We start from the raw sequence: 12,835 nt of genomic DNA, 5'->3' as shown, positions 1-12,835 counted from the left end.
CCCATAAGTCCATTCTCACTCTCAGAGTATCTGGGAAAGGTGCAGGCAATGATAGAGTACGATATGTGAAAAGGAAAAGAAATTCACAATTCAAACTATCACAAAAAATACCACTCAAGTCTTTATAGGAGCTTGCGTTGGGGTATTTGAAATGGTATAACATTCATCTTCACTAAGCCTCTACCTGAGCGTCTCCCGAGGAGAAATATTCAGTATTGAAAGATGGGTGGAAGCTGATCTGGAAAGAAAATCTTAGAAACATGACAAAGGAATTTATTCTGATAGTCATCAATTATCAGAATGCTGATTTTTCAAAACTGGACAAGAGTAATTAAGTAGTCTTTAATCTGGGTTCCTAGCATGAAAGGAAGAAATAAGAAACCGCTTTCCTTCAGAATTTTTATACCTCTAAATCTAAAAGGCATTCGGAACTCAGAAAAACCAACATACATCTCCTTACTAATTTCATTACAGAGCACTGCCTCCTCAGAAAGTATCTAAAGAAATTATAGCAGAAATTAACGAATGTAGATTCCATGGAAAAGAGAAAGAAACTTGAAATCAACTAGTTTTAGAATGCTTCGCCATTGCAAGCAGATGAAAAAAAATGCTTCAAACAAAAAGTCTATAAGAGAGAAGATTTGTTCTTTTGGTTAAATTAAATTCTCAAAATTGTGTTAACAAGAAAAAATCTACTTTAAACTAACCCTTTGGAACGCTTTTAGTTGAGGTCTTATTAATTCTTTACATTCAGTTCTTGGTCTATGTAATGGTGTATGGAACACTTCAGCATGTCCTGCTTCAACTTCCTGCAATAATCTAGATAATGGTTTGTGAGGTTTATTAGCCAATTCAGTATTAGTATTTCCTTCTACAGCCTCTATTGATCCATTTAAGCATGTAGATCCGTTAGATCCGGATGTAGATCCGCTACTTTGAGTTGAAACTGAACTTTGACTATCTTTCTTTTCTATAGGTAAATGAGTATTGGGTGGACTAGATTCAATATCTCGGTTTTTGCTTAACACTGTACTAATGTAATTATCACAGCCGATAAGTTTTGTGCCGTTTTCTATTAAGCCTGCTTTTACTTTGAGGTTGGCATTGGATACTATATCTACTTCGAAGGTGGAAGTCGTACCTGGAAAAAAATATCAAAAATTTATAAATCTGAATTGCACGTAACTTAACTTTTGTCTATATCTGAATACAGTTCTGAATATTCTGAAATGTTGTGTTAATGTTTGAAAGGAAACAAAGTTGTCAGATGAATTTGAAAAAAATGTCAAAAATTTATAAATCTGAATTTCATTTAATTCGACTTTTGCCTAAATCTGAATTCAATTCCAAATATTCTGAAATGTTCGGTTGATATCTGAAAGGAAAAAGGTTGTCAAATGAATTTGGAAAAAATAAAAAATTTAGAAATCTGAATTTTATGTAACTTGATTTTTGTCTATATCTGAATACAGTTCTGAATAAACTGAAATATTGGGTTAGTGTCTGAAAGGTCAGATGAATTTGGAATAAATGTCAAAAATTTAAAAATCTTATTACTTTTTGAATTGTATGTATATACCACAATATTAACCGGTTAGTTATCTAGAAAATCACATATAAATAAAAAATTGAGGTATTCGGAAACTATTTGGAAATTTTCTTAAAGAAATATTCATTTGATTAATTTTTAAGTGAAATGCATAAACAATGATGAATTATTTTGTACAACGTAACATGCAAAATATGTGTGTTTTTGAATTCTCTATAATCAACTTCAACAATAGTTTACGAAACATAAAAATTAGTTGTCGAGATGATTTATTTTCTTTATCATTATTTATATCCGTTCGGCAAATCCCAACAACACTTTATATAATATGAATTTTGTTATAAGATAATAATAAACATTACCAAGAATTTGAGAAAAAAATTTCAGTTGACATAAAACTTGTTTAGAAAATAAATGGAAGTACATAAATTAATTTGAATTTATTTTGCAAAAAGTTATTAATTATGGGCTATAACATAAGGACAAAAACCGATTTAATTCTCACATTTTTCGTTTATATTGAAGTTTTTTATTAAAATAATTTAAACTTGTGGTATCACAAACCCCTTGGCTCACTAAATATTTATACCTACCAACTGATTTATGTTCCTCATCGGTGTCGATCAATTCAAATCCGAAAGTATCTTCTAACATCTGAATTTTCTTAGGTTTATGTTGCCTTAAAACAACAGGAGGTGTAAACGGGGTACCCAAAGCGTGACACCTTTCTAGACGCTTGTGAAGAGTTCTTGGAGGCAATGGAGGAGCTATAGGTTCAGTTGGAAAGTCCAAACCACAAGCGTTATCTGAAACATTAATATGAATAAAAATACAATAATAGATGCATCGTCTACCATTTTTTATATACAGGGTATCAATTTATAAAGAATATTTAGATTCCTATAAAAAATTCAAAAATATACAATGTTTGTATACGTTTATTTTTAAGGACCAAAAATTGCGAAAAATGTCGATTCCGATTTGACATTTGCGAAATAATCTGGTACAAAATATACGTCAATTGGGCTATCTAAGAAAACATCTACATCTACATTAAAATAACGACCGTGGGGTATACTAATTTCTCGTATGTACGCGTGTTAATTTTTATTGATTTTTTTTTCCGGTATTTCGGTTGTTTTGTATTGTTTTTTTGTTTTATAGTCTTAAGAGAACATCATAGATACTTTTAGATAGATAGTTTTTTAGTGATAACCCGGTGGCAGCTGAAAGGTACAAGAAAAAACTTGAAGCTTTAGGTGGAGTTAATCTCTTTTCTTTTAGTCAGAATCCTGCTCATTTTCCACCAGTTCCAATATACTTGCTTTTCATACTATATTTACCACTAAGTACAGCACTACATAGTCGAAAAAGAAGCAACAAAACCTAACAAATAACTCCAAAAACCAAACAAAAACTTACGCCAGAAGCATTTGTTTACTCCACGGCGCCCATTTTTAAAAGGCGATTTTGACAATTTGTTAGATCTCTCAATAAGACATGTGTTGCTATTCTTCTCTATTTTTTGCGTAATAAATCGCCGGTGGTGATGGTGTAGTGTGAATTCAGACCCGATCGACAGACACCAACTGGGTATACACTTCAACTGTTCTTCTAGACGGGTACATGAGATGCTGTCAGTTCCTGAGCAACCGTTCTGGTATGGCTGTTGCTAAAGAGGCTCCAAAGTATCAACCAGACAACGTGTCATGCAATCGAGCATCGATTGACAATTATTATAGAGAGTTTTGATTGAACACGACTCTTAGGAAGACAACTTTTCATCATGAGTGATGAGGCCAAATTACATTTCTGTGGATATGAACAGAATTATCGCTTCTAGGGACAGAAAATATGCCTATGACGAAGGGCAATTACCTCGATCGAAGAGACTTGATGTGATTTTTACAATAGAGGAGTCATAGAGACTTATTATTTCGGTAATGTCGCGGGTCACGCTTTTCCGGATCGCCAAAATCTTTTTCAAAAAGCCTCAAACAAGTTGACAAAAAGATGATCCGTTAAAAGTGGAGTAACTTATTACCGAAAGTTCTAAGAAGAATGATGGAGAATGGCATAAATGAGGCTCATCTTGTCATATATTTTGGCCGCGGTTACTTAGCCGACATAAACACAATACAAAAGCAAAATTAAAGTTTCGATACCATTCTTGGAGAAATGAAACTACGCGGAAAATGACTTCTAATATGGTTGTGAAAATGATCGAAATATAAAATCGTTTGGAACATTGAAATATTCTTTGGTCTACTTTACTCACCTTCCGATTCAGGTGACGGTGAAGACGAAGCGTCCCAAATCTGATAATAATCCTTACTAGGAGATTTCGGCGATTTTGGACTATTTTTCGATCGAATTTTTTTCTTGGTTCCTCCCAACGTATTCATGTGCAAGCCGTTTGGTGATTTTTTCTTTGCTCCTGATATTATTTGTTCCGAACTATCCAAATTTTCCAACGAATTTGAAGGTTTCAACTGAGGGGATTGAATAATATCGTTTTCATCTTGAAACGCATCGTTTTCTATACCATTACACTTCTGTTTTTTGATTTTGATGAATTTTTTAATTTTATTTACGGGATGTTTGATTATTAAAGGATCCGATTGAGCTATATAATCCAAAGACGTTCCGTCGTAGTAACGAAAACATAATAATTTTTCGCAGTCTGTAACAAATTCATATATACATAGTATGCCTAAATTAATCTTAACAAATGAGGCAGTAATTGAAAAATTCTACTTAAATTGTCTCTTCGTCGATACAAAATTTCACATTAAATAAAAATTTTCCATTATGGTCATCATCTACATATTATATACATAAAAGAAAATCAAGAACGATGGGCTTAAAATCGGTGGGTAGGTGATTTAGAACCAAAAGAAGGACATAAGATATTTGGTGGGGAGGTGGCTTAGAACCATGATAAGGACATAGATACTTTTTTTATCCTATTTACGTAAGACATTTATAAAAAGGAAGTTGTGTTAGTTACACTATTTATAACTCAAGAATGGCTGAACCGATTTGGATAAAAATTGGTGAGGAGGTAGCTTAGAACCAAGAGAAGGGCATAAGATACTAGGTGGGGAGGTGGCCCAGAACCATGAGAAGGAGATAGATACTTTTTATCCTATTTACGTTAGACATTTCTATAAAAGGAAGTTGTGTTAGTTACACTATTTATAACTCAAGAACGGCCGAACCAATTTGGATGAAAATTGGTGAGGAGGTAGCTTAGAACCAAGAGAAGGGCATAAGATACTTGGTGGGGAGGTGGCCCACAACCATGAGAAGGAGATAGATACTTTTTATCCTATTTACGTTAGACATTTCTATAAAAGGAAGTTGTGTTAGTTACACTATTTATAACTCAAGAATGGCTGAACCGATTTGGATGAAAATTGGTGAGGAGGTAGCTTAGAACCAAGAGAAGGGCATAAGATACTTGGTGGGGAGGTGGCCCAGAACCATGAGAAGGAGATAGATACTTTTTATCCTATTTACGTTAGACATTTCTATAAAAGGAAGTTGTGTTAGTTACACTATTTATAACTCAAGAATGGCTGAACCGATTTGGATGAAAATTGGTGAGGAGGTAGCTTAGAACCAAGAGAAGGGCATAAGATACTTGGTGGGGAGGTGGCCCAGAACCATGAGAAGGAGATAGATACTTTTTATCCTATTTACGTTAGACATTTCTATAAAAGGAAGTTGTGTTAGTTACACTATTTATAACTCAAGAATGGCTGAACCGATTTGGATGAAAATTGGTGAGGAGGTAGCTTAGAACCAAGAGAAGGGCATAAGATACTTGGTGGGGAGGTGGCCCAGAACCATGAGAAGGAGATAGATACTTTTTATCCTATTTACGTTAGACATTTCTATAAAAGGAAGTTGTGTTAGTTACACTATTTATAACTCAAGAATGGCTGAACCGATTTGGATGAAAATTGGTGAGGAGGTAGCTTAGAACCAAGAGAAGGGCATAAGATACTTGGTGGGGAGGTGGCCCAGAACCATGAGAAGGAGATAGATACTTTTTATCCTATTTACGTTAGACATTTCTATAAAAGGAAGTTGTGTTAGTTACACTATTTATAACTCAAGAATGGCTGAACCGATTTGGATGAAAATTGGTGAGGAGGTAGCTTAGAACCAAGAGAAGGGCATAAGATACTTGGTGGGGAGGTGGCCCACAACCATGAGAAGGAGATAGATACTTTTTATCCTATTTACGTTAGACATTTCTATAAAAGGAAGTTGTGTTAGTTACACTATTTATAACTCAAGAATGGCTGAACCGATTTGGATGAAAATTGGTGAGGAGGTAGCTTAGAACCAAGAGAAGGGCATAAGATACTTGGTGGGGAGGTGGCCCACAACCATGAGAAGGAGATAGATACTTTTTATCCTATTTACGTTAGACATTTCTATAAAAGGAAGTTGTGTTAGTTACACTATTTATAACTCAAGAACGGCCGAACCAATTTGGATGAAAATTGGTGAGGAGGTAGCTTAGAACCAAGAGAAGGGCATAAGATACTTGGTGGGGAGGTGGCCCACAACCATGAGAAGGAGATAGATACTTTTTATCCTATTTACGTTAGACATTTCTATAAAAGGAAGTTGTGTTAGTTACACTATTTATAACTCAAGAACGGCCGAACCGATTTGGATGAAAATTGGTGAGGAGGTAGCTTAGAACCAAGAGTAGGGCATAAGATACTAGGTGGGGAGATGGCTTAAAATCATGAGACGGACATAGATACTTTTATGTGGAAGAAAGTCGTGTTAATTACACGACTACAGTTAGAGAAGGACAGAATACTTTTTTCCCTTTTCCGTGGGCATATATAATCCCGTGGGACGTGACATAAAACGTGGTATAACAAAACGCACATTTGCAAGGTTACAGTACATAGTTGAGGGATAAAATATTTAAAAACGACGAAATAATTAAATAGGACATGTACGAACAGTTTGACTCTAAAGATGCATCATATTTCTAAAGATTAGCATAAAAGCTTTAGTCAGGCTTTATGAAAAGTGTGTTGAAATAAAGGGTCTTTCTATGTTAGGCTATGAACTCATAGATCGCGGATATACATTTTGATTTACTTTATGATTTTGTTCTTATACATGACTGGATTATAATTTTGCAACAAATAAACTGAACATTTTAGTTTTGTTCTCTTTATTATTATAATATAAATTTATCTTTTGATTGTTAACAAAGCATTACACAATAAAGAAAATACCTTCATTACGAATTGCTTGAAATTAATAATATTCATTTAATATTTAACGATTTGACAAATACTTTTTGATTAATTGTATAAAAATATAAACAAACATGTTTTATAATTACCATTATGTGTTTGAGGTATATCCAAAAGCCACATCGTACTTTGTTCTTGACCCCTAATTTCTTGCCTAACGAGACACTCCTCAACACTATTAGAATCTGGAAAAAAATTAAATATTTTCAACTATACCGTCTCCTCGGATAGGCTAAAAGATTAAAGTTTAGCTCTACTTGGTTAAATACTAATTTGTAACAAAATTTTAGTTTTACAAAATTAGGGATTCAAGTTTTTTCGAAAAATCTACTTTTCTTTATAAGAAAGTTCCATTTATGGGGTTAATACGAGAACAAATTATTGAAATAAGTTTAGAATCAACATATAGAACCCTACACCAAACTTTTATGTTCATTTTACAACCCAAAGAGTAATATTTGTAACAAAAACTGCCATGGGAGAACAAAGTTGTATCCGTGACCAAATTAATCTGTTTAAATAACTTCCTATTTGAAATTTAGTTGTTTTTAAATACAATTTCAACGAAAAAGTTCATGAGATTCAGTTTGACTGAACTGACGAAATATATAAAAATGGTTACTGGTTTGTTCAGTTTAATGTATCCCAAATACGGCAATGAACAAAAGTATTCCTTGGCGTATGATCGAGATATTTTTTACAACAAAAAGCATTCATTAAAGAAGAATGGAATTGTAGAAATTCAATCCCAAATTGTCACTCAGATATCGGAGCATACTTACCAAGTCAGAATTTGTCGCACTAGAATAAGGTATAAGTCCGAGTCTTAGGATCAAAGATGGCGGAGAGGTAATGCAATAATAAAAACTGAATTAACTATTTGAAACTTATGTATTGAAAAAATTCGGACGAAGTTTGCCGTAGAATACAAAATGTGAAATTAAACCTACCCTATATTCCCCTCGAAAGTGTACCTGTATTATGTATTTTTAAATGTACTAAATCTGTACTGTTTTTTGTCTCTAAAATACTGGTATTTCAAACATTTTGCCGCACTAGGCTAAGGCTTCACGATAATGAGTGTGCTGGCCTGCTAGATCTCCAGACTTTACAATACTGGATCATTTTGTAAATAGAACAAATAGTTTATCAAGGACACATTCCAAATGATAGTGATATATTAAAAAGCAGAATAACTCGCGCAGTTCTATCAATTACTAGAAATCAAGTAAAGGCAGCTTTTGGACAATTCCGAAAATCCCTATAAATAGGAGGGGGATTGGAATCTATCCGAGAGACATCCTTTTTTGTTATTTGAACTGCAAATATACAATGTTTGAGGATAAGATCTCAATTAGTGCCAAGTTATAACATCATTCAATAAGTCGTGTGACCGACACACAGATGGCGCTGCCATTGTCAAATCCATATGACATACCAACTTTCAAAAGACTACGCGTAAAACTTCATGAAATTTTGATTAGTCAGAAAAATGTGACAGTTATTTAAGTGAGGCTACTTTTGTTATTTTTTCTTGGTTCTTGAAAACTGTACAAGCTCAGTAATGGTTTTAAATGTGTTATCCGGACTCTGTTCCATCGAATAGAATCAATTGTTATTGGTTTGCAGAATTGAAACGTGGTTGTTCAAACACCGATGATGTTGAACTTTTTGGTCGTTCAATTTAGGTGGTTACTTCAGAAAACGTCAAAAAAATCCACAAATTGGTTATATCTAATCATAAATTAAAATTGCGTGAGATAGCTGAGGCCGAAAGATATTAGAAAGCAGTGTGTTTACCAAACAACACCGTGTTAATGATTCAGAACAGTGTTTGGCAATGTTTACATGTAATAAATGAGATTTTTGACGTCGATATGTGACAATGAATGGAACATGGATCCATCACTTCACTCCGAAATGGAAAAGGTCATCACCTGAGTGGACTACAGCCAATGAACCACGTCCGAAGCGTAAAAAGGCGCTGGGAAGTATTTTGCCATACGCATGGAAAATTGTTCATCGAATATCTTGAAAAAGGAGAGACAATCAAAAGCTAATACTTCATAGTGTTGTTGGATCAAGAAAAAACGGCCTCATATGTCAAAGAAAAAACCAGCAAGACAATGCATCGATTCACAAGTCGATGGCAACGATTGTTGGAATTACATTTCGAAAAGCTTCCTCATTCCCTGTATAGTCTAGATCTGGCCCCCAGTGATTACTGATCTTTAAAAAAATGCTCACGGGTAAGTAATTCAGTTCAAATGAAGAAGCACTTGCTGAAACTGAAGCCTATTTTGAGGCAAAAGACTAATCCTAATCCCTACGGCATAGAGAAGATAGAGAAGCGTTGGAATGATTGTAATTCTCTCGAAGAAGATTGCATTGATGAATAAAAACGATTTTTGGCAAAAAAATGTGTTTTTCTTAATTAGTGTTGTGTTTAAATTGATTTTTCATAGAACTTACGTAACTGGAATATAATTTGAAAATTCTAGTAATGCTTTATTTTTGGGAAACTATTTATTGGCAATTGCAGATTTATTGAAAGATATATTTGTTAAAATGTTACGATAGTCGGTCTCATCAATTAAAACTCTTGTTATAATATTATCTTGTCAGTTCTGAAAATGTTGCTGATAAATATATTTTCTTTTGTTTTTATAAATAATTAAGCAACTGGTTTTAAAATATACGGCTTCTGTTTATAAAAATTTTTGCGCAGTTGTTAAGTTACACAAACAACAAACGGTTCTAAAAAACAGACGTAACTTCCGAAAGCAAATATTTTCGTGAAATCTATTAACATTAACATTACATTTTTTCCGTGAAATATAATCCCTTTTTTAAACAAATGAAAAAAATTAATTATTCATTCAATGATAATCTTGGTGCACGATGCAATACATATAATTTCACTGCACTATTCACAAAATCATCGCCAATACCATCTAAATGTCCTATCACCATCTTAATAATATTTTACAGCCCCATACACGATCTAAAAATACATACCCTGATTAAAATGTTCTAAAATTTTTGCTTGTCTCAAACTAGTTCTAAACAAGTTCAATTTGTGCTGGAACGTAAAAATTTTTGTTCGTTACTTGAACTTGTCTAAGTTGTTACAGTCTGATGGAGCAAATCTAATAGATATCTGTTAGGTTAACGTTAGTATATTAAAACGGAAACGTTTTGACACCATTAATGACATAGAGAAGCTACAACACCGCAGACGAAAGCCATTCCGAAAGAAGCCTTCCAGAAATACTTCCAAGTCTAGATTCAACATTTATATGAAGGCGTGGCTAGCAAAGGAAAGTACTTTGAAGAAGATTAACTCAGTTTTTAGGTAAGATTGTTTTTTTTTTGTAAAATAATCCATTGTATTTGTGATGTTCAGATGGTTCCAGAAGTACCTTGCCTGATCTAGAGATGGCGATAGTTGCTTGAAAAATACCACTATACTAGAAAGTACACAATCTATACAGTATGTTGTTTAGGTTCGAGGATGCCACATTGTAAAGTATTTGTTTAGCAACAATCAATATTGAACGTTTTCAGAAACATGGAAAAAATTATCGTTTTGTGATACAATACTATTATTTGAAAGGCTTCAGCCCAACCAATATAAAAGCTGGACTAGATTCTAGTCTGAGTGAGACTGATCCTTCATTATCAACAGTTATCAACAAAAGACCAGCATCGCAGTGGTAGATCAATTGAGGTGACGACTCCAGAAATATTGAAGAAAATTCAAACACTGGTGCTGAATAATCGTCGACTTGAAGTGCGTAAACTAGCAGACATAGAAGACATTTCAAAAGGTGCGGTATATCGCATACTAACAGAAAATTTGGACGTGCGAAAGCTGTGCACAAGATGAGTATCGCGTATGTTCACAACGGAACAAAAACAGCGTCGTTTCCATCGAGTGTTTGGTAATGTTTCACAGAAGTAAAGCCGAAGTTTGGCGCCGTTTCATTACCACGACAAGACCAAACAAAAGGGAGAAGCGGCTCCAAAAAAGTCAAACACCGTTCTATCTGAAGGCAAGGAGATAGCGTCGATTTCTTTAGGATGCGCGTGGAATAATTTTCTTGAGTATCTTGAAAAATGAAAAACTATCAACAGCAAATATTATGCGAGCTTATTGCAACATATGAGCGAAGAAATAAAGCAAAAAACCGCCGCATTTGGCTAAGAAGAAAGTATCGTTTCATCAAAAAAATGCATCAGCTCACAAAACTTTAGAGCCCCGAATTATTTTCTGTTTCCAGACTTGGTGATCAAAGATTTTCAAACAATGAAGAGGTGATGTCGGCAGTTAATGGCTTTTTTGCGGAGCTTACGCGATTCTTATTATAAAAAAGAGCTGAAAGGAGATTACGTTGAGAAATAAATATATTTTTTTCCAAAATTTTTGTGTTTTCTTCGTTGCGCCAGGTACTTCTGGGAACATCCTCGTACTACAATTTCGTTACACAACAAAACATTGTTATTAAATATATATTTTCTGTTTTTTAGCTTTTGTACCTGTGTACAAAATTCAAATTTCCTTTGGAGGATTACGACGCTACAATGAATTATTTTAAAAGACTACTACTAATTTGGATATAATCAATCGAAATGGAATTTGATGCAACATTCATCTTCTTTTATCTCACAGTTCCGAAATTTGATTAATAGATTCTTAAAAATAGCCAAGGTTTTGAAAATTCATGAACAATATATTAATTTAGAATTTGAAATTTCCACGAATTAGAATAAATTATTTTAATTTGAAGAAATACTATTTGACGGACTTTCTGCAATGTACATAAAATAACGAATCAAGCTCAAAAATATGTATTTGTGGAAAAAATATTCATTTTCGCGTGGAAATCCTAGTACTTATTTTAATTCAATATTGTGGCACAAGTAATTTTTTTAATCAAAATTCAAAAAGTTTTGAGGTACCTTCAAATTCAAATCAAAATTGTGGTGATATTGCAGATTCATCCACAAACAAACAATCAAAAATGGAGAAAAAATTTCATAATAATAATTAAGATTCGAATTTACTTACTTGAATTACCAGAAAAAATAGAACAAACGTTGTGTAAAGAATATTTTACAAAGAAAATTGCGTTATTGCGACATTTTAACTTACACGTAATAATTTTTTTATAATAACAGTCAAGACCAACGACCTTTGACAGTTTCCTTGAATAAATAAATAATAGTACATACTCATTATAACTTTCCGTGAATTTTACATTAATAATAAACACAATTACGCGATATTACTTACTTTTCAATTCCAAATCACAATTATCGTTCATCAAATTTAAATAATCCAACTTGAAATTCCATCACAACTTTCACTAATCCCGATTTGACACCATACCTATTTTATCGCCACAACACGTCACGGATTATCAAAGATCCTGGTGTGAAAAAAAATCTTGTACACTAGGCACACCTGATGTTTAAAAAAATATCGTTTGAATAAACGCCACGGTGTCAACAGAACCTTATAAAAACGAAACTGGTAAAGTGGAATCTACAGTCGACTGGTTTTCTCTAACCGGACGTCCGATCGAGTCTACTGACTGAAACACTGTGAACGTTTATGAATGAATATATTCTGAATGAATGAATCACCTTGAACAGTTGAACGTAGTATTTTACAAACGGAGAGGGGGTTTCGTTCATAGGACAGCGGGAAAGGAGGGAGAGAGGTACTGAATTGTAAATTCTAAGAAGAAATAATTAGGGGCGTATTTTGGTAGTAAAATAGTTTCTGAATGGAATTTCGATGCGTTATTGACAATACAGGTTAGGCGGGAAAATAGATCAAAACTTGTCTACATCAATTTATTTGATATAATCTTCGTTGTTACTTGATTTCGCTGAATATTTAATCCAGTACATCAACAGACATAGCTAAAAATTCATTTATTCTAAACAACTTTCGGTAATGCATCAAAGTTTTTTAGAATTT

General features: G+C 33.4%; 1 protein-coding gene across 3 annotated transcripts in view; it reads right to left on the bottom strand.

The window, feature by feature from the left end:
- Window positions 1-12,835, bottom strand: part of LOC130444203 (E3 ubiquitin-protein ligase HECW2-like) — a 164,280-nt gene that overhangs the window by 65,956 nt on the left and 85,489 nt on the right. For 2 of the 3 annotated variants that reach the window (XM_056779257.1, XM_056779258.1), the window contains exons 2-5: window positions 6,936-7,031; window positions 3,828-4,232; window positions 2,143-2,355; window positions 708-1,141 (exon numbers count right to left, since the gene is read on the bottom strand). In XM_056779257.1, the coding sequence (XP_056635235.1) occupies window positions 708-1,141; window positions 2,143-2,355; window positions 3,828-4,232; window positions 6,936-7,031 (1,148 nt within the window). Of the gene's footprint in view, window positions 1-707; window positions 1,142-2,142; window positions 2,356-3,827; window positions 4,233-6,935; window positions 7,032-12,142; window positions 12,456-12,835 lie in introns of those variants that run through there. The other variant, XM_056779259.1, reaches the window with a different exon arrangement.

This window comes from Diorhabda sublineata, chromosome 5, assembly GCF_026230105.1.
Source record: "Diorhabda sublineata isolate icDioSubl1.1 chromosome 5, icDioSubl1.1, whole genome shotgun sequence".
NCBI lineage: Eukaryota > Metazoa > Arthropoda > Insecta > Coleoptera > Chrysomelidae > Diorhabda > Diorhabda sublineata.
This window is presented reverse-complemented; position numbering and strand designations above follow the sequence as displayed.